The sequence below is a fragment of the Capra hircus genome, chromosome 11 (assembly GCF_001704415.2).
Source record: "Capra hircus breed San Clemente chromosome 11, ASM170441v1, whole genome shotgun sequence".
NCBI classification, from domain to species: Eukaryota; Metazoa; Chordata; class Mammalia; order Artiodactyla; family Bovidae; genus Capra; species Capra hircus.
The window spans coordinates 10,227,782-10,247,717 of NC_030818.1; the positions used below are offsets into that span (position 1 = coordinate 10,227,782).

The 19,936-nt window shown below is 50.7% G+C and overlaps 1 protein-coding gene across 1 annotated transcript in view; it reads left to right on the forward strand.

The window, feature by feature from the left end:
• Positions 1–19,936, forward strand: part of SLC4A5 (solute carrier family 4 member 5) — a 93,480-nt gene that overhangs the window by 55,125 nt on the left and 18,419 nt on the right. The window contains exons 4-14 of the mRNA XM_018054707.1: positions 103–263; positions 1,138–1,290; positions 1,985–2,080; positions 4,526–4,581; positions 7,809–7,966; positions 8,710–8,797; positions 9,633–9,787; positions 10,154–10,354; positions 12,283–12,457; positions 14,485–14,618; positions 15,309–15,580. Coding sequence (XP_017910196.1) covers positions 103–263; positions 1,138–1,290; positions 1,985–2,080; positions 4,526–4,581; positions 7,809–7,966; positions 8,710–8,797; positions 9,633–9,787; positions 10,154–10,354; positions 12,283–12,457; positions 14,485–14,618; positions 15,309–15,580 — 1,649 coding nt within the window. The remainder of the gene's footprint in view (positions 1–102; positions 264–1,137; positions 1,291–1,984; positions 2,081–4,525; positions 4,582–7,808; positions 7,967–8,709; positions 8,798–9,632; positions 9,788–10,153; positions 10,355–12,282; positions 12,458–14,484; positions 14,619–15,308; positions 15,581–19,936) is intronic.

The window sequence follows — 19,936 nt, forward strand, 5'->3', positions numbered from 1 at the left end:
CAGAGCATGACCTGCAAGCCAGCATCCCTCTCCTGAAGAGGCCCAGCTTGGGGCGTCTCCTGAGGGCAAAGGCCATGCTCAGCCCCATCCTTACCTCTCCAGGTGGATAAAGTTTGAAGAAAAGGTAGAGGAAGGAGGCGAACGCTGGAGCAAGCCCCACGTGTCCACGCTGTCCTTGCACAGCCTCTTTGAGCTCCGCACCTGCCTGCAGACGGGAACCGTGCTGCTGGATTTGGACGGTGGCTCCTTACCACAGATCATAGGTGAGGCAAGGACTGCTGTGGCCCCCGCAAACCAGGCAACATCCCCCTTCCCCTGCCCCATCTCTTGCCCACCCTTGGTCTAGGTGGCATGCCCACCTCTGATGCCTGCCTAATTCTGCGGAGACCAGGTTTTGGGTCTGATGCTCCCAAAGCAGCATCACGGTTGCTCCTAGTTTCAGATGCCTATAGAGAGGGCAAGATCAGCCTCTGAAATGCCATTCAGCAATGGAACGAAAGGGAGAGCGCTTCTGAGCCTGGTTGGAGACACCCATTGCCATGGCAACCTGTTTCTTATCAGGGTAAATGGATCATCACTCATCTTCAGGAAATTAGCTCTCGTTTGATGGAGTGACAAAGGAAGGGAGTAGCTTGCCTTACTGTCCCTGAAACTCCTTATGAATTTTGTTTTAGCACATTCAGTTTTACCAGAAGTATGCTGCCCCAAATATTTTTCTAAAAAGAATTCACACTGGGACTAAAACCACTTGGCATAGTACCTTGTGCTTCTTAGGGTCTTTCATGGCTATAATTTCATTTACTTTCCACAATATTATTGATAGAGCAGAGAATCCTATACCCATACATGCGTGCACACACGTGCCCACAATGCACTCACATGAACCACATCTGCACACATGCACCCACGTGCACACACATGCACGAACTCCCACAGACACACACTTCTACCTATAAGGAGCCTGAAGGTTCATGACTGGTCCAAATTTTCAGTTTGTGGCAAAGGTTGGGACTGTTTCTACCTTCCATGCCTCCTTTAGTTCACTTTTAATCCCATAAATAACAGGTGAAACTGAAGACCCCCGCACCCCTGGTCATTCTGTCCCCTGTGGACAAGGCATGTTTGTTTCCCACTTAGACGACGTCATTGAGAAGCAAATTGAGGATGGCCTCCTTCGTCCAGAGCTCCGCGAGAGGGTCAGCTACGTCCTCCTGAGGAAACACCGCCACCAAACCACAAAGCCCATCCACCGCTCCTTGGCCGACATAGGAAAGGCAGTCTCCTCCACCAGCAGTGAGTTGGGCCATAACGCTTGTCCTCTGCATGCATCTCAAATCTCCAACCCTCCACTCTTGATATCCCAGAGTCGAGATGCCCAGACTCGAGCCTCGCTGGACCTGTCAGATAAGTGCTGGAATCAGTACAAAACTGATAATGCTGCTAGCTGAAAACAGTTGAGGAATCTCTGTAGATCAATTATTTTAAAGTGGAAAACATTTAGCCTGCAGCAGGTACATACCAGCACTTACCCTGCACCAGGCAGGAGTGCTCCCTAGGTGTAAACTCAGTCATCCTCAGGAGAGGCCCCAGACCAGCAATTGTTCTCACCACCCCCAGGGCGGGAGGCTGAGGCATGGAGAGGTTACGTTACTTGCCTCGGGCCCAATGATCAGTAGTTGTGGAATCAGGAGTGAACCTAGGTCATCTACAACACCTGATGCCTATTTAATCAATTGTGTAGCTATCCCACTTTAAACAGTACAGGTATTTTCTCTAATCACAGTCACACTATCCACTTGCTTCAAAAGATTCTGAAAAACAAAAACAAAATCCAAAACAACCGAACCATCCTTTCTTCCTCGAAGGGGAAGAGATCTGTCCTGTAGCCTAGCTTTATTCAGGTAAAGTGATTGTAAATGAGGACTGTGCTAATGTGCGTCACTGCAGCAGGTCTGCTGGAGTTAAATCCCTCCGTGCCTCCCAGGTCGAAGCCCAGCCCGGAGCCCCAAGGCCGGCCCGAGCCTACACCACTCCACTGAGGACCTGAGGGTGCGGCAAAGTGCGAATTACGGCCGTCTGTGTGAGTTTCTCCGCCACGGTGCAGCCCCTTCGTTCTGGCTGGGGGCACTCTGAAGTCAATTATCACACTTGTCATAGCAGAGGGGGTAAAGACCAGGGTCTGTCTAGAATTCTCAGGTGTCAGAAGAAATCTAACATTCACCCTAAACCCTGGGCTGCCCTCATAGTCTAACTTACTACCAAAATTTTCTAAATAATTATTCCAAAAAATGCAACTCTGAATCAAGCCCTGTCCTAAAACCCAGTCCCATGTGCTCTGAAGCAAGCCCTGTCCTAATACCAGTCCCCTGTGCTCTGAAGCAAGTCCTGTCCCATGTGAAGGATCTGGGCACCCTTCACTTGGTCTAAGGCTTTGTCGTCACACTAATCATCAATCCCGTTTTTGGTGACAAGTCTTCCTAGAAACAGGATTTAAAGCAGGCTACATCTGTCTTGCAGCCCAGCTTTTCCTCCAGGACAGTCTGAGGATGTTCTCATCCTGCCTGACAGTCTTGGCCCCCCGTAGTGAAACACTGGGGGAGCTGCAGCCCCCACAGGGGCCTGGGCGGGGCACGGCCACAGGCCACGCTCTGTCAGGCAGTTTGTCAGGATGGACAGACGGGTGAGCCATGAGCCAAAAAAAAAAAAAAAAAAGGGAATTTGGGAAGTGAAAATAAAAAGCAGTGCAAAGGAGTATTTTCCTTTACGCGCTTTCACTAAAATGACAAGGTATGAACAAGCACAGCCCAGGGCTGTGCCGCTGACCAGGCCAGGGGAGTGCTTTGGGACCGCAGTGGCGATGTGACCAGAGCGACAGCTGGGCTGTGCCGCGGTCGTTTCTGAGAACAGTCTCAGTGACCCCAGGATGTGCTTAGTCTCCCTGGTCTTGGTTATTCCGCAGAGCAGTGCTGGCAGTCAGAGGCTGTGAGTGGCTTTGGCATATGAGCCTTCTGCTCATTTATTCACTGTGTATGAAGTCGTCCTGTGCCAACGTTGTCGTGGTGGGAACCTGGATAAAAGGCATGAATAAGCGGTTACAGCTTTGTGTGCACACACCGCCCCCCTGCCCCACCACAGGACGGCACCTGGGAAGGCTCAGAGAGGAGGAGACACTTGCCTGAGTCTTGGAGAATAAATAGAAGTCTTCCAGTAGCATGGTCTTTAGAACAAAGGAAACACACAGCAGGGGAAGGGAAGGCGCTGGGAAGGGCACCGCATGTATGGGGAAACAGAGTGATTCTGCTCACCAGGGATGTAGGATATAAAGGAAAGAGGGTCCAAATCGAAGGGGGCCTATGTGTCTTGAAAAAGGTCCCGGCCTTTATTCTGAGGGTAATGAGTTCTCCTGGGAAGTCTGATGCGGGCACATGTCATGATCAGAAATAAGCTAGAAGGGACTGAATGACTGGGAGCAAGAGATGAGGGCCGTGTTCAGGCAGCCAGAGCGAGAATGGAAAGGGAAGGACGCTGGTGGAATTCAGCGAATGGTGGGAAGTGGGAAAAGGGAAGAGAGGGGAGTTGAAGCTGGCTCCAAGGTCTGCTCTGATTGCCCGTGAACACGTGGGATAGGGCACTGGGGGATCTAGCGTCGATAGAGGGAGTGTGATTTGATGGAAGACAATGAGTTTTGTTTCCTACTGTGCAGAGTCTGAGGTGCCAGACGGGGCTGCTCAGAGAAATCTGGAGCTTAGGGGAGAGATCTGGGCTGGAGATACAACCTGGGCACCCCCGGCACAAATGTAGATGGGGAAGAATCGGAAGTGGATGGGATTGAGCAAGGAGGAGGGGGTCAGCGCTCTGAAGGGTTTGAGTGCAAAGCAAGGCCCTGAGAAAAGCCCAGCCTGAGAGGATCCTCGATGGAAATAAAGGAAAGCAGAGTCTGGCAGTACAGGGACTCCAGAGGCCACAGAAAGCCTGAAGGGGCTCGCTGGATTTGGCTGCTGGTGGGAAATGAGAGGTGGCCTTCTCCTGCCTTCATGCAGCAAGGAACTGTCGGCCCTGGGGAGCCCCACCTACCTCTCCTCTGCCAGCCCAAATCCCAGCCCTCTTTAAAGACTCCCATGGGTCAGGGCAGACAGACGTGAAACTGCTCTCCTCTCTCCAACAGAGACGAAGCTTGCTGACGCCTGGCTCCTCACCCAGTAGCGCGTCCGTGTCCCTCCCCACCCTCAGGGCCTGTGCAGAGCAGATATCTTAGTCTCTAAGAAGACAGGGCAGCGGGCTGGGACCAGGGAGTAGCATATTGAGGAGTGAGAAGAAAGCAGTAGAACCTGGGGTCCAGCAACTCTTCTAAGAAAGCTGCCATTGAAAGGAAGAAAAGAGAGAGGATGCTAGCTGATAGGGGCTGCAGGATAACGGGGGAGTTTGCTTTGGTTGTGAAGATGGAACAAGCCTGTGTAGAGACCAAGAGAAAGGGTTCTGCGAGAACCCGTCTCCCCTGATGGACTTCCTTTTCCTTTTCTCCTAGGTCACGCCCAGAGCAGAAGCATGAATGATATTTCTCTCACCCCAAATACCGACCAGGTACAAAACCCCTGCCCTTGGCTGCAGCAGAGGGCCAGGGCGGGAAGAAGTCTTTGGTTTTAGGGGTGGGGAACCCCATGGGCAAAACTCTAGTCCCATGAAAAAGTGGGGTCCCTAGTAAGGACACAGGTGGGGCTCTGGGCAGCCATGGTGACTGACAATCCTTCACTGGGGCTGTGTGCTAGGCCCTGGGGACAGAGAGATGTGATCAGATGAGGTGTCAGCTGTCCTTGAACTGGGGATTTATTGAAGAGACTGCCACACAGAGTCTGCCTCTGCCATGACCCCCACCCACAAGCACTCTGAATGGTGAAGTGGGGACTCGGGTGGGTAGAGAAGCAGTAAGGCCTCCCCATGGAGACATTAATGATAGTGGATCAGCTGGACTGCACAACAGTGTGTCTTCTCCTTGGCTGGTGCTGGATAAAGTCAATTCTTGTTTCTCACCAGCTTGGCTGAAACCTTGACAAGGTCAGAAGCCCGCAAACAGCCCGGGAGCCCCATGACTATGCCCCTGAGGGAAGCGCACAGGCAGTTGCCCTCAGTTCCAAACACTCACACCTCAGGGGCAGAAGGTCTCAAGGTCCCCTTGCCTGTGCCCCCAGGAGTGGAAAGGAAGGTGAGGAAGGGCATCTGAAAGTTGGTACCAACTTCTCAAGAGCTCGGGCGACTTCCGGGGCTCAGGCAGCCCCAAGTTTGGGAGAAGGGAAAACAAAAGCATTCCCTCAAGTCAGTGAAGTCAGTGTCTGGATGGCCTTTTGGTGGCCAGAATATTTATAAAACAACAATAACAACATCAACCACCACTTGAGGTCCACATATTGGATGCACTACACGGTGCAGGGCGTTTCCTGTGCATCATGAGGGTACTATGCCATGTTCCCTCTACAGATGAGGGCATAAAAGAGTGAAATAATATGCCCAAGTTCACGCAGCTGAAAGGTGGCATGGCCATGATTTGATCCAGACAGTCTGACTCTAGAGCCCTTAATTTGGGGCTGACTTAGGAACGAGTGCCCTAGAATATTATTTAGAGAAGAACCCCACTTTACTATAGGCATGGGCAGACAGTTGAGCAGTGACAAGAAAGCACTGGCTAGTGAAAGTTTTCCACAACCTATTTTTTTTCTGCCTAAGTGGTGACAAGAATACTATCCACTACTTTCCCCAAGCAGAGTTACCTTTAACTGAGGGACTGGAGCCCAACACCAGGCACCAGCGTCCAGTTCTCCTAAGCGGTTGTAGGATGCTGCTTCTCGGTGTTTGTAGCAGCAGTTGACTTGTTGTGGGGACAGCAGTTTTGTACAACAGAGGGTTTCTTTAGGTGCATCTTTTTTTTTACCACTCCACATTGGCCCTGAGTTCCAGTGAGTTCCCAGTGGGCAGAGATGGATTCAGACAGTGTGGCCATGTGCAGTGACTTGGCAGAGCTGGACTAGAGTCCCCCGGGTTTAGGCAGTGGGGTCAGCAGGACCCTGGTTAGACAGGCCCACGTCCAGACCATCGCCCAGCCAGAACGCTCTCACGGTCCATTGCTGGGGTACTACCACCCCCGCCTCCTTACTGGGACCACAGGCTCTGTTTTCGCTCCTCTCTGCTCCTGGTTACACATGCTACATGGGCTATCCCAGAGCACTGTGGTTCCAAACCCTTGTTCTCCAGGACACGCCTACCACCGACCTCTCCTCCAGTCCCCTAGAGCTTCTCCCTGCCTGGTGCCCAGGGACATGAGTTGGCAGGGGCACAGTGGCTGCCCTGGTATCCTCAGCCCTCCATCCTGAAGAGCCTGCTTATGAATCAGCTGACAGAGCTTGGGACAAAGGGACCTTTTGAGTCCTGGGGATTCTGGCCTTCCCATTAACACCTGCTGTTGCTTCTTCTCACTACATTAGGGTCCTTGGTGCTGTTCCTGGGTGGTTATAGACAGTTTTATGTTTCTGAGTGGTTTTAAGAGATTATAAGGGTGTAGCCCTTATTCACAGAGCCTTATCGAGTGCTGGCAGGGCCCCAGCCCAGTCTGTATCACACACTCCATGAGTCAAATCAGGAAATGGCTGTGGGCCCAAAGGGGTAAGACCTGTTGGCCATGCCCATGCCTACAGCTGACCCCTCTCCAGGGACAGTGGAACTTATCTTCACTGAGCTTCTGGGCTCACAGGAGAGACTCCCATCAGGTGGGGAGTGGGTGGCAAAATTGTGGCACCCAAGGATCTCTCTGAAGCACTTGCCTGCTCCTCCTGGGCCCTTTCTTCCTTTGTCAGCTACTATGGACTCCCACCAGCCCTGTGCAACCCAAACACCCCTTCCCACCTCTTTCTCTGAAACTGTATCTGTCCCTTGCCCACCTCTTGCTACCTAGAGGGAAAGTGATCTGAAAAACTAATGCACCCTAAGATGTTCAAGATGAAGAAGAGCATGTATGTGACCACCCCTGGGCGTTTTCTTCGTCTGAGGGGTCTTGGGAGGAATCAGTGTCTTATTCATAGAATGGAAGTTATAACCACAGAGAGTGGGCAGGCGGCTTGTCTCCAGCACCTCTCACATCAGACCCCACTCACTCTGCCTATTTGACCTTTCTGCCCTAAATAAACACCAGCCAGAGGGACTGGCTGGAGGGCACTTCAATAGTCTCAGCTGGAAAGGCTCAGAAGCTATGAGTTTCCTGGGAGGTTCCCTGGGGGTGACTTGGGGGCACAAAAGTCTCCCATAGACTTGGATCCACAGGTACAGGGATTCCCATCAGCCGGAATGCTGGTGGCAAAGAGAAAACAAAGTCCGTCCACTCTGCCCATCAGGATGGTTTTCTTCCTCCCATAGCCACTAGGGTGAAGGAAAAGACGAAGGGCTACGCAATGGAGTAAATGAGCCAAGACCCCCATCTGCTTGAGCTGCAGCTGGGGGATGAGACCTGCTGTCCAGCAAGCCTGGCTCTCTTCTCTGACCCCTCAGCTCATACTTCAGTAGAACAAGGAAGTATGGGGGGGTCAAGTCATTGCCAGCTCCTTCCCATCTACGAAAGGCTTAGCTGGTCCCTGGGGTTAACCAACTTTGAGTTTCCTCATCTGCAGACTGCAGGAGAGTGTTGGGCTATTTCCTTCGGTCTCTAGAGAAACGCTGGGAGAATTTTGTAAGGTTAGGCCTCCAGAGTAGTCTGAATGAGCTAAGTAAGAGCCAAAACCACTGCGTATGAGTACCCATGGGTATCTCATGTCCCCCTCACTGACCAGCGGAAAAACAAATTCATGAAGAAGATCCCCAAGGACTCAGAAGCCTCCAACGTGCTTGTGGGCGAGGTGGACTTCCTGGACCAGCCGTTCATCGCTTTCGTGCGTCTCATCCAGTCAGCCATGCTGGGAGGTGTGACCGAGGTGCCTGTGCCCACCAGGTGAGAACCGTTGACATCCGCCCACGACACTCACCCTTGGGTGGCCGGCTGTCCATGCAATTAGCCAGCAGTGCTGCTGGAGACACCCCTAAAATGAAGAAGGAAAACTAGGGAACTGGCTGGGGAGGGAGAGCTGACTGGGGAAGAGGTTTATAGAATTTATTTAAAATAATCATAGACAAGAAGTAGCCAACAAGCGGAGAAGGCGACGGCACCCCACTCCAGAAGGCAGTGGCACCCCACTCCAGTGCTCTTGCCTGGAAAATCCATGGATGGAGGAACCTGGTGGGCTGTGGTCCATGGGGGCGCTAACAGTCAGACACGACTGAGCGACTTCACTTTCACTTTTCACTTTCATGCACTGGAGAAGGAAATGGCAACCCACTCCAGTGTTCTTGCCTGGAGAATCCCAGGGATGGGGGAACCTGGTGGGCTGCCGTCCATGGGGTAGCACAGAGTCAGACACGACTGAAGCGACTTAGCAGCAGCAGCAGCAGCAGCAGCCAAGTGGAGGGGGGTTGTTGGGTGAGTTCTGGGACACCAGGGCATGGTGAGGATGCCTAGGCAGAAATGAAGAGGAATGTATCTCCAAAGCAAATATGGGATTCATGGGAGCGAATATGGGAGATGTTTATGGTCAGTTAAAAAGCTGAGAATGGATACTATTTCGGACCAGAAAATCCTCTCCATCTGGTTTTATTTTTCCTTCTTGCTTTCCTCCTCCTCCTCCGTCTTCTTTGCAGATTTCTGTTCATACTGCTGGGACCCTCTGGGAGAGCAAAATCCTACAATGAAATTGGCCGTGCCATTGCAACCCTCATGGTGGATGACGTAAGTGCCACGAGAAGCAGGTACTCCTGAACGTCATGGCTCCTGCATCAGACATTGTGCCTTCATTCATTCACTTATTCAACAGTCACATTTGAGCATCTCCTGTGTGCCAGGTCCTGCACAGGTGTGAGGAGTATGACAACGAGGGAATAGTCACTGCCCTTTAGGAGCACCAATCAAGTGGAGACACAGCCCGACAACCCGAGAGTGAACCACATACCAACTGCCCAGGCAGTCAGGGGGCCCTTCACACACGATGGAGCTTCACAGTTAAGGATGAGCACAAGCTTAGGAGGCAGGCATTCCAGGCAAAGGGAACCAGGGCCACGGCTCAGAGATGGAGAGCTGGATGGGAGTGGTTTGATACAGGCTCAGTGGAAGGGTTTCAAGAGCAGAAGGTGACACCAAAGAGAGGAGCCAGGGCCTGTAGGCAGAGCTGAGAGTTGACCATCTGTGATGGGGAGACTAGGGGAGTTTAAAAACCAGCATGACCCAGTCAGATCTGTAAAGTCAGAAAGAACATGCTGGAGACGGTGCGGAATGATGCAGCCTGACCCTCCAAAGATGAAGGGCTGGGATGTAAAACAGAGTTGAAATACCTGAGCTCCTTTGATTGGGCTGTCCACAGGTTTTCTGATGAGCTTGCTCTGTGGGAAACTGAGAGCAGGAAGGTAACTCAACTCAGGTCAGATGACTGGAATACAGAGACCTGGCTTTCAGGCCCAGGAGGCACCTTTCTTTGAAAGTATATGCAGTGTGCCCCAAGGAGGTGGATGAGACGGGGACGGCAGCAAGGCAGCGGCCCTCTCTCTCCCTACACCTCTCTCCCTGCCAGCTTTTCAGCGACGTGGCCTACAAGGCCCGGAATCGAGAGGACCTGATCGCGGGGATCGATGAGTTTCTGGACGAGGTCATCGTGCTTCCCCCGGGAGAATGGGACCCGAATATCCGAATTGAGCCACCCAAGAAGGTGCCTTCTGCTGACAAGAGGTGTGTGAGAATGAGCGGCGGCAAGCGGGGAAGTCGTCCAGAGGGAGCTTTCAGTCTGTTCCTTTCTTATTTGGGTTTGAAAAGAGACGTCAACATACACAGGTTTATACTTTTTTTTCTCCAGTTTTATTTCTCTAAAAAAAAAAAAAATATATCAGAAGCAAATATGCTGAATGTGAGCATCTGTAAAACCTGGGTGACCTGTGAGGGGTATTGCTGGATCCTTTAATGTATTTTTCTCTGTATTTGAAGATATTTGATGATTGTAGCTGAAGAGGTTAAGCCTGATGAGGCCAGTCCTGGGGGTGCTGAGCTCTTCGTAGGATTGGGAGCCCTACCTGCCCCCTGTCCCCCTTCTCCTTCCAGGAAGTCCGTGTTCTCCCCGACTGAATTAGGCCAGATGAACGGCTCCGTGGCGGGAGGCAGCGGCGGGGCTGCTGGAGGCGGCGCTGCAGGCGGTGGCGGCGGCGGCGGCGGCGGCGGCGGGGCCGGCGGAGGGAGCGGCGCGGCTGATGGAGAGATGCCAACCGCGCATGAAATCGGGGAAGAGCTGATCTGGACAGGAAGGTGCCCACTCCAGGCCTGCCGGCCACTCCAGCTGTCTCAGATTTCTCTGCTCCTTTCAGGAATCTTCTCCTCCTCTGTCTGCTGCACCCACTTCAGGCCTTGGGGTCTGACAGCTGCACGCTTTTCCTCCCCCGCCTGCAAAGCTCCTCCAGGATCCGACAGGAAAGGGGAAGCACGCATAAAGTGAAGGAACCCAGACTTTTCTTAGAATACCCTCTGTTAACTGTATTCGTTTTCTAGGGCTGCGGCAACACATATCACAGACTAGGTGGCTTAAACAATAGAAATTGATTCTCTCGATGTTTTAGAGTCTAGAAGTTCCAAATCAAGGTGCCAGCAGGGCCAGGCTCCCTCTGACTCCTTCCTTGCCTGTCCCGAGCTGCTGCCTGCGGCCAGCAGTCATTGCTGCTGCTTGCCTTGCATCCTGCCTGTGTCCTCGCATGCTGTCCTGCCTGTGTTTCTGTCTTCATATCGCATTTTCCTCTTCTTCTGAAGATACCAGTCATATTGGATTAGGATCCCCCTAACGACTTCGTCTTCGGAGAAGGCAATGGCAACCCACTCTAGTACTCTAGCCTGGAAAATCTCAGGGACAGAGGAGCCTGGTAGGCTGCAGTCCATGGGGTCGCTAAGAGTCGGACACGACTGAGCGACTTCACTTTCGCTTTTCACTTTCCTGCATTGGAGAAGGAAATGGCAACCCGCTCCAGTGTTCTTGCCTGGAGAATCCCAGGCACGGCAGAGCCTGGTGGCCTGCCGTCCATGGGGTCGCAAAGAGTTGGACACGACTGAAGCGACTTAGCAGCAGCAGCAGCAGCAGCAGCAACGACTTTGTCTTAACTTGATTTCATGTGCAAAGACTCTGTTTCCAAATGAGGTCACATTTACAGGTTAGAATTTTGATACATCTTTTTTGGGGACACAATTCAGTCCATAACAGTACCTTTTGAATTTTTCAACCTTATGTTACCTAGTCAAAAAACTTGTTTTAAAAGAAAACAATAGATTTTCCTGGCTTGTTTGGGTTTCTTTGCCAGCTTTTAGAATAACTTGGTTTGATCTGAATTTAGGAAAGGACAGAATCAGTCCTGCAAAGCTGTGACTTTGAGAAAGGAGTCACGTTTTATATGCCTTTGGCTGTCTGCCAGCCAGTGTTTCCCAACTTTACCCATTCCCTACCCTGATCCTTACCCAGGGGACATCTGGCAATTTTCAGAGACATTTTTGGTTTGTCCCAATTGGAGGGGAGACGATACTGTTATCCAGCAGATAGAGACCAAGGATGCTGCGCAGTGTCCTCTGATGCATAGGACTGCCCTCCCCATTAACAAAGGATTATCCAGCCTAAAATGTCAGTAGAACCAAGGTTGAAAAGCCCTGCTGTATGCTAAACCCTGCTTACTGTGTTTGGAGCTTTGGAGAATAGCGTCCCCAATAAACACTCTCCTAAACCTTAAATTTTTCCCACTTGTTTGTTCCACGAAGTGAATAAAATAAAATAAGGTTCAGAATCTGTGCTTGATGAATCTGCTATAAACCAGGATCTCTCCATCTCCTCCTAACACTGGACACACATTTTCCAAGCACAGAAATCCTGCAGATAATCAGGGACACAAGGAAGATAGCCATCATTGGACCCCAGGAGTTTCATTCCCTGTAGAATGTTAGGTCTGCCCCTAAGACATGATCCCATAAGGCCTTCCCTCTCCCACTCGGGCTGTCTGTGACCACCCTTCCCAGTGGAGATGGTGGGTCTAAGGAGATAATTCTTTCCTGGTGTGAAATGTTCTGGTGAAAAGATCCCTTCCTCTATCCATCCCTAGTCAAGTTCCCTTCCTTGCCACAGGCCCTGCAGGCTCCTGGGACTAGCTCTGCCCCTACACTGGTGTTTGTGGTGAGAAAGCAATCCCTGGGCCTGTCTTGAGCAGGTTCTTCGGTGGCCTGTGTCTTGATGTCAAGAGGAAGCTGCCCTGGTTCCCAAGTGACTTCTACGATGGCTTCCACATTCAGTCCATCTCTGCCATCCTGTTCATCTACCTCGGCTGCATTACCAACGCGATCACCTTTGGTGGGCTTCTGGGAGATGCCACTGACAATTATCAGGTGCGTGCGTAAGTTGGAGACGTGAGTGCAAATCTCAGAAAAATCTGTTGCCACAAGGTGGTGGTAAGGAGCTACAAACCATAATCCCGGAACCAAGGTAAGGATTCCATCTACCATTCAGGGGCAGTTCATCACTTTTTGCAATCCTTTACACTTCAAAAAATAGTAATAATAATAATAGCAAGCTGACATAATTGAAAAATCTGAAGCTAAGTCATATTACTAAAGACAAAATTTAAAGATGACGTAAATAGATCAAATGTTTAAGGGGAAATCATCTGCTTTGGTATTTGATATTTTTCCTACCGATGCTTGAATTTAATCATCACAATTAATTGAGTGGCTAATTGTGACCTTCTTCCTGTACTTAAAAAAAAAAAAAACCTCACCTTAAATTATTAGCTTGAAGTTAAGATATTTTTAGAAATGTCTATCATGACAATAAGACAGGTCTCCCTGGGGAAAACAGTTCAACAGCGACACTAGACTGAGACCCAGACAGGGGCCTTCTCTAATGGGGGCCTTCAGGATAGCACCACTGGAAAGCTCGAGCACCAAGGTAAAGACCCATTTTCCTAGATAAATTGAAATGAGTGCCTATCTCCAGCCCACACCACGCTCCTGAGCAGCAGGTTCAATATCCAACTGCCTCCTGGGCATGTCCATATCGCTGCCCCTTGGGATTCCCCAACTCACAGGACCAACATTCCATCTATTGTCTTCCCTCCAGACCTGATGCTACCCCAGCCAACGAGCAAGACCATGGTTGACCCAGATATTCACACATCATCCTTGACTCATGAATCCTGGGGTTGCCCCGTAGGTCTCATGATGTGGTCCTGCTTGCCTTTCAAGCCCCATCCCCCATTTATTCCCCTTCTCAGGTTTCTGTCCTCGCTCATCTGCATTGTTTTCCATCAATCCTGATCATCTTTCAGTTTTTCAAAGCCAGGCTCCCTTTCAGCTCCAGCCTCTGTACACTCTGTTCTCTTTTCCCAGACCACACTCTTTCTCATCACTCCACTTATCCTATGCTCCTGGTCTATTCTCGGCCCAATTTTGGGGTCTCAGCTTCGGTCTGTCTACCTCTTGGGAGGCTTTCCTGACCACCCTTCACTCCTGCTGTGTGCTCCTGTGACACCCTTATCTTATCCCAGCTTATCACATCCCTTGGCAGTGGTTCTTAATAAGAGACGATTTTGACCCCTAGGAGACATTGGGTAACATCTAGAGACAATTTGAGTTATTATAACTGGGAGGTGAGGTGCTACTGTGATGCTAATAAACATCCTACAATGCACAGGGCATCCCCCGCCTCACCCCACAACAGAGAATGATCTAGCCTGAAATGTAAGTAGTGCTGAAGTTGAGAAACTCTTCTGTATGGAAATTGCCTAGTTACTTGTCTGTATCTCTCACTAGAATGAAGATGTATTTTCTTGTTTGCCCGTGGGTCCTCAATACCTAGCACAATGCCTGATGCATAGTTGGCCCTTAATGGATTTTGAATGAATGAATGATCTGATCTCTAAAATCACCTACTAGATCTTTGAATGAAAAAATGATTGGGTAGATGAATGGGCTGTCCTCTGGGAGTAAAACGGGTATGGGGTACAAGCACAACCACTGGCAGCCCTGTTTTTGAGGCCCTGCTGCTGCTGCTGCTGCTGCTAAGTCGCTTCAGTCATGTCCGACTCTGTGCGACCCCATAGACGGCATCCCATCTGGCTCCTTGGTCCCTGGGATTCTCCAGGCAAGACTACTGGAGTGGGTTGCCATTTCCTTCTCCATTTGAGGCCCTAGCGTGCCAAAAGGAAGTCATATGGGGCCTAGAATTAGGGAGAGTGATGCTGGCAACTGTGGGAGGTTGTGGAGTCAGAGATGGGGAGCAGAATTTGAGGAGGAGAAGACCTGGGACAAAGGACAGGCACTATGGCCTGAGCCCTTGCCAAGATAGCTGGGTTCCAGCTTGTTGGAGAGGCCCCTTCTCATGCCTGTACTGAGCCTCACAGTCCTTGTGCCCCCAGGGAGTGATGGAGAGTTTCCTGGGCACTGCCATGGCTGGCTCCTTGTTCTGCCTCTTCTCGGGACAGCCTCTCATCATACTCAGCAGCACGGGACCCATCCTCATCTTTGAGAAGCTCCTCTTCGACTTCAGCAAGTAGGTGCCCTTCCCGCCCCACCCCGCCTCCCAACGCACCTGCTCCTCACTTGCTGCAGTTATGCGGCGGGTGGGGTAGGGGAGGAGCCCCGAGAGGGAGATGGGCTGAGAAGGCACCCAAACTATTAGGAGGTGCTGCGAGGCGGTCCATCCTGACTCCCCTCCGCTACCTGCCTTAAAGCCATTCTAGTGCATATTAGCAAAGCGCATAGGGAGAAATCCAGGCAAGACAAGAAGAGAGCATTCACACCACTAGCAGAGTGAGCAATTATGACTTGAAAGCCAATGCAGTGTATAAAATGTTTCAGGCTGGAGGCTGGAAGGCTATACCCTGACTCGGGCAGCTCTGGGCTCAGTCGCTGCACCTACAGCCTGAGCCCATTTCTAAGGCCTGCTCCAGCTCGATCATTCTGAAATTCCCTGTTTTCATTCGGTCTGGCTGTTTGTTACCAAATGTTTCAGAACGGAAGTGTGTGAGCACCTTTTTGCCACGCCATGAGATCCTTGCCCCAGAATTCTCTCAGGCCAGACAACCCCACCCAGGACCTGCCCACAGTCCCAGTCCTCTTGCAGTTCCTAGGGGGATATCTGTGCCACAGAAGGAGCAGATGAGCCCCCCAGGGTGGGCCTGGGGAGCTGAGCACAGCCCAGAGCCCGGGCTGGAGGTCTTCGCTTCCCTCTGCCTTCCAGAGGCAACGGCCTGGACTACATGGAGTTCCGCCTCTGGATTGGCCTGCACTCAGCCGTCCAGTGCCTTATCCTGGTGGCCACGGATGCCAGCTTTGTCATCAAGTATATCACCCGCTTCACTGAGGAGGGTTTCTCCACCCTCATCAGCTTCATCTTCATCTACGATGCCATCAAGAAGATGATCGGTACCTTCAAGTACTACCCCATCAACATGAACTTTAAGCCTGACTCTATCACCACCTACAAATGCGAGTGCGTCGCCCCTGACACAGGTGACCGGTAACCCCAGAGGTGCTCTGGGCCCTCACCCACCACCCACTCCCCGACAACATCCAGACCCCTTCTGTCCCCGTTTCTCTACTCAAATGCAGGAGAGTGAAGCAGCTTGGGAGGGGCAGTTCAGCCAAGGGCTTTCTATCCCAAGGGAGCAAGTACAGGAGCTTAAACCAGTTTTTGGAAGGAATCCAAGGGGACAAGAGCTCTAATGAGGGTCAAAATCCCAGAGCCTAGGGTTATAATCAGGAGGGAGCAGTGGTAGTGATACCCCGGGAGAGGAAGAAGGCATGCTTGGCCTCAGCGTGGGGTGATGCGCAGCGTCAGGAGTGCTGCTCAGGGGTTCCTGCGTCAGGCCAGAGGTAGACTTGATGGGACCTCAAGTCCCTCCCAGTTACATGAGTTCATGACACTGTGAGCTCTTCCTGACACATCTCTGCACATCTCTGCTCATCTCATGCCGAAGGATGAGCATCCCTGCAGATGGTGACATGTCCAGGGTAGAGGGCCAGTCAGGGTGAGGAGAGCCTGGTAACCACGCCACTGCAGAATGATTGGAGAACCTGGGGCTAACCAGATCTTAGAGTGGTATGAGAGGAGGACTGTCATGTCACAGAGGGGCCAGACTCAGCCTGTGTAACTATAAGATGCAGAAGGAAGGCTGAGGAATGAAAGCTCCAGGAAGCCAAATGCTGGCTGAATTCAAGGTATAACTTACAGAGGTGGGAGCCACCCCCCTGAGAGGTACGGGTCCCCTCGGGTAGTAGCAAACAGCTTGGACACTACCTGGATATCCATCTGCCAAAGGTATCTTAGAAAGGACCCCCGCTCTGGGTGGGAGGCTAAATCAACCAACGTCAGTCCGATAATACTCAGTGCCACTCCTGCGAAGTTCCTTTCTGACCAAAAAAGCATCATCCGTAATGTTAGGACTTTCCATTCGTGGACCACTGGCCTCCTTCACAGTCGTAATCACGCCCCTAGCAGCCCTCAGAGGGATGCACCCAGAGTGCCCAGGATGCTATAGAGCAGTGCCTAGAGGGACATCCACGTATCTCCTAGCACCACCAGGCTGGACTCACAGAGCAAACTGAGGTCCAGAGACACCCAAGGTCACACCAGTTTCTTAGCTGTAAAAGACGGGTATCAGTGCTGCTGGTCTCACGGGATGCTTGTGACATTTTCATTTCTATACTCAGATTGGGTTGGAATTGCACGTAAGTAGACACTGTTGTTCAGCACCTTAATACATATGATTGATTAAAAATAATTGATCATAAGTCAACCAAAATATTTGTTGCACAATTGCCATGCCCTCAACTTTAGGCTAGGGATTCCCTGGTGGCTCAGACGGTAAAGCGTCTGCCTGCAATGTGGGAGACCTGGGTTCAATCCCTGGGTCAGGAAGATCCCCTGGAGAAGGAAATGGCAACCCACTCCAGTACTCTTGCCTGGAAAATTCCATGGATGGAGGAGCCTGGTAGGCTACTGTCCATGGGGTCGCAAAGGGTCGGACACGACTGAGTGACTTCACTTATAAAGATAAAGTTTTCTGACCTCAGAGAATGTGGTTTTGGTTGTACACTCTCACCTTCTGTCACTGCACTGAATTTGTAAAGCTGTCTAGACCTAATTTTTTCTTTTTTTCCTCTATCATTAATTTTGAGGTATTTCATTAAAATCCAGCAGGAGGTGAAGCTGTCCTTCACCCTGAGCCAGGGCATGTCGCTTGCCCAGGAGACTGAGGAGATCCTACCTGCTGGCTCTTGTCATCATGCCCAGGAGCAAATCCTGCCTCTGTGGGCCAAAGCCCCACTGGGGCACTTTCATTTTCTGCTCACACCCTTTGAACTACAGATCCATTGCATTAAACACACATGTTCCCACAAACATGGCTTTTAGAACTACACGTGCTTGATTTCTTTCAGAAATGATCCAAATTCTGAGGTCATATGGACATTCTGGGAATCATCTATCCACAGGAGAAACCAAATATAGGGGTTCCCTAGGAACAGGGGACCCACTCCAGTGTTCTTGTCTGGAGAATCCCAGGAACGGGGGAGCCTGGTGGGCTGCCATCTATGGGGTCGCACAGAGTCGGACACAACTGAAGCGACTTAGCACAGCAGCAGCAGCAGGAACAGGGGATGTAAGCATGAAAAGACCTATAAGGTAGGATTTGAGAACCATTTTCGAATCCACCTAACTCCAAATAGCATCTGGCCTGGCCTGGCCCAGGTCCCTGATGTCACTGCATTCTTTCAGGTCATGCTATTGCCTTGGTTCTCAAAGTTGGTCCCTAGAAGCATCATCAATACTATCTGGGAACTTGTTAGGAATGCGGATTCTCAGGTACCACCCCAGACCTGCTGAATCAGAAACTGGGGGGATAGAGCCAGCTGTATATTAACAAGCCTTCTGGGTGAGTCTCATGCTTAAGTTTGAGAACCTAAGGATTTAGCTCTATTAAACCAAATCATTATTAGCAACTAGCCCTAGTGAGATTAGGTTTTCCGTTTCTTCCTGAAAAGTAAAGGAACAGGAAACAGGACAAGTTAGTTTTGATTAGGGGAATATGAAAGGGAAGATTCTAGATGTTTAACAGGCTGGAGTGAGGGAGATAACTAGGATGGTTTCTTTCCCAGTCCATGGGCCACTCATTTTCTAATAGTTCCATAATCCTAGTGGTACTGCAAAACCCAGTTTGACCATGGCACTCTCACTCTTTATCGTAAGAGCTTGTTTGGGGGCACTATTTTTAATTTAATCTTGTTTCCATTGTAACTGATTTGTATTCTATTTATGGATGCTGCATACACTGACTTGGCTGCTTTCAATCCCAAGTGAGTACCACTTTGTAAACACTGGAATTTAAAACTAGTTGACAGTTGGACCTTTCCTGGGATTTTCCATGTTATAGTTCTACCTTCATCTCCAAGTGGCTTTCAAATAAACCTTATATTGTTCTCAATATCAAAGAATGATAAAGCCTAAGCAGAAGACATCAAAGGAAAATCTGGTCTGACAACTCGGGCAATTGAACGGCGCTGCACTCCCCAGCTCAGGTGTTAGCTGGGAGTCCTGCAGCATTTGTGCGAGCAGCCCTGAGTCAGCCTTCCTGCCTGCCTTCTCTGCTCCGCTGTTAACTGTGCATCATGTTCTTTCGGTCAGTCATGTGAGGAAAGGCAGCAGCTGTCCTTGATTTGCCCTGGGTTTGTAGAACTTCTCAGAATATTCTGCTATGGGTCAAGACTGAATTCCTTAGCCACTCCCAGCCCCAAATGCCCAATTATGGGCCACATTAAAGGGTCCTTGATCACATCCACCCCATGACTGTTTATTGGAGGTTGCAGGATGCTTCAAGAATAGCCTCTTCTTCCCTCTGGGTTCCTAACCAGAGCTAGAAGGAGCCAAATGGGGCTTATGATGGATTTCAGGTCATTGCCAGCCAGCTGGCTGGGCCTCCTTCCTTCCTGCTCAAGTCAGCCACAGAGGAAGAGCTGAGTCAGCCTTCATTTGGAAGGCAAGGAGGCTCCAGCCCTGCTCCTTCATCTGTGCGGTGCAGGAGCAAGAGAGATGGCAGCAAGCAGCCCTCCAAAGCTGCCTTTTAATAAATGGCCACATCTCATGGCCCCTGAAAGGAACCCTCCTCTGCTCCACTCACTCAGGGACACTGAGGCTGGGGCAGGGGAATGCGGACTAGGGATCCAGAGTGAAGGCTGAGAACAGCACCTCTGGGGTCCTAATTCTCCTTCAGGTCCTGGACCCAGCTTTAATTTTCCTCAGCAAGCATTTAAGGGGAAGATTAGGAAAGATATCAAACAAGTTCTTGCAGGCCCAGCTGACCTAAAAAACCAAAGCAAAACACATATGGAGAGCGCAGGAGAGAAGGGAAGTGTAATTTGAAAGGGAGCAGAGCAGGAAAGGAAGCTTGCTGTCTAGAGCTGGGAGGTGTGTCGGCTCCAGCCAGCCTGTCTGGGATAGATAGTGGCTCCTTCGAGTAGGAATTGTGTGACCTTGGGCAAAGGGCAGGTTACTTAGCCTCTCTGGGCCTCAGTTACCTCATCTTTAAAATGGGGAGATTTCTTGGGGATTTAGGAACTTAGCAAGATGATGTGTTTAAGCGTTTGGCATAACGCATGGCAAAGAGTAAGTTCTTTGAAAATGTTTTTTAAAGTCTAAGAGCAGAGACATTGGTCAGGTGAGTGGTAGGGTTCCATAAGGCAAATTATTTACCCACTTGTGTCAGAGTTTTGTCTTGGCAGCAGTTTTTAAAGCCAGCCCTTTGAGATCAGACAGGATCTGTCCTAACCCGATGCAGCTAGTCTATCAGAACTGTGGCCTAGGGTCTCTCC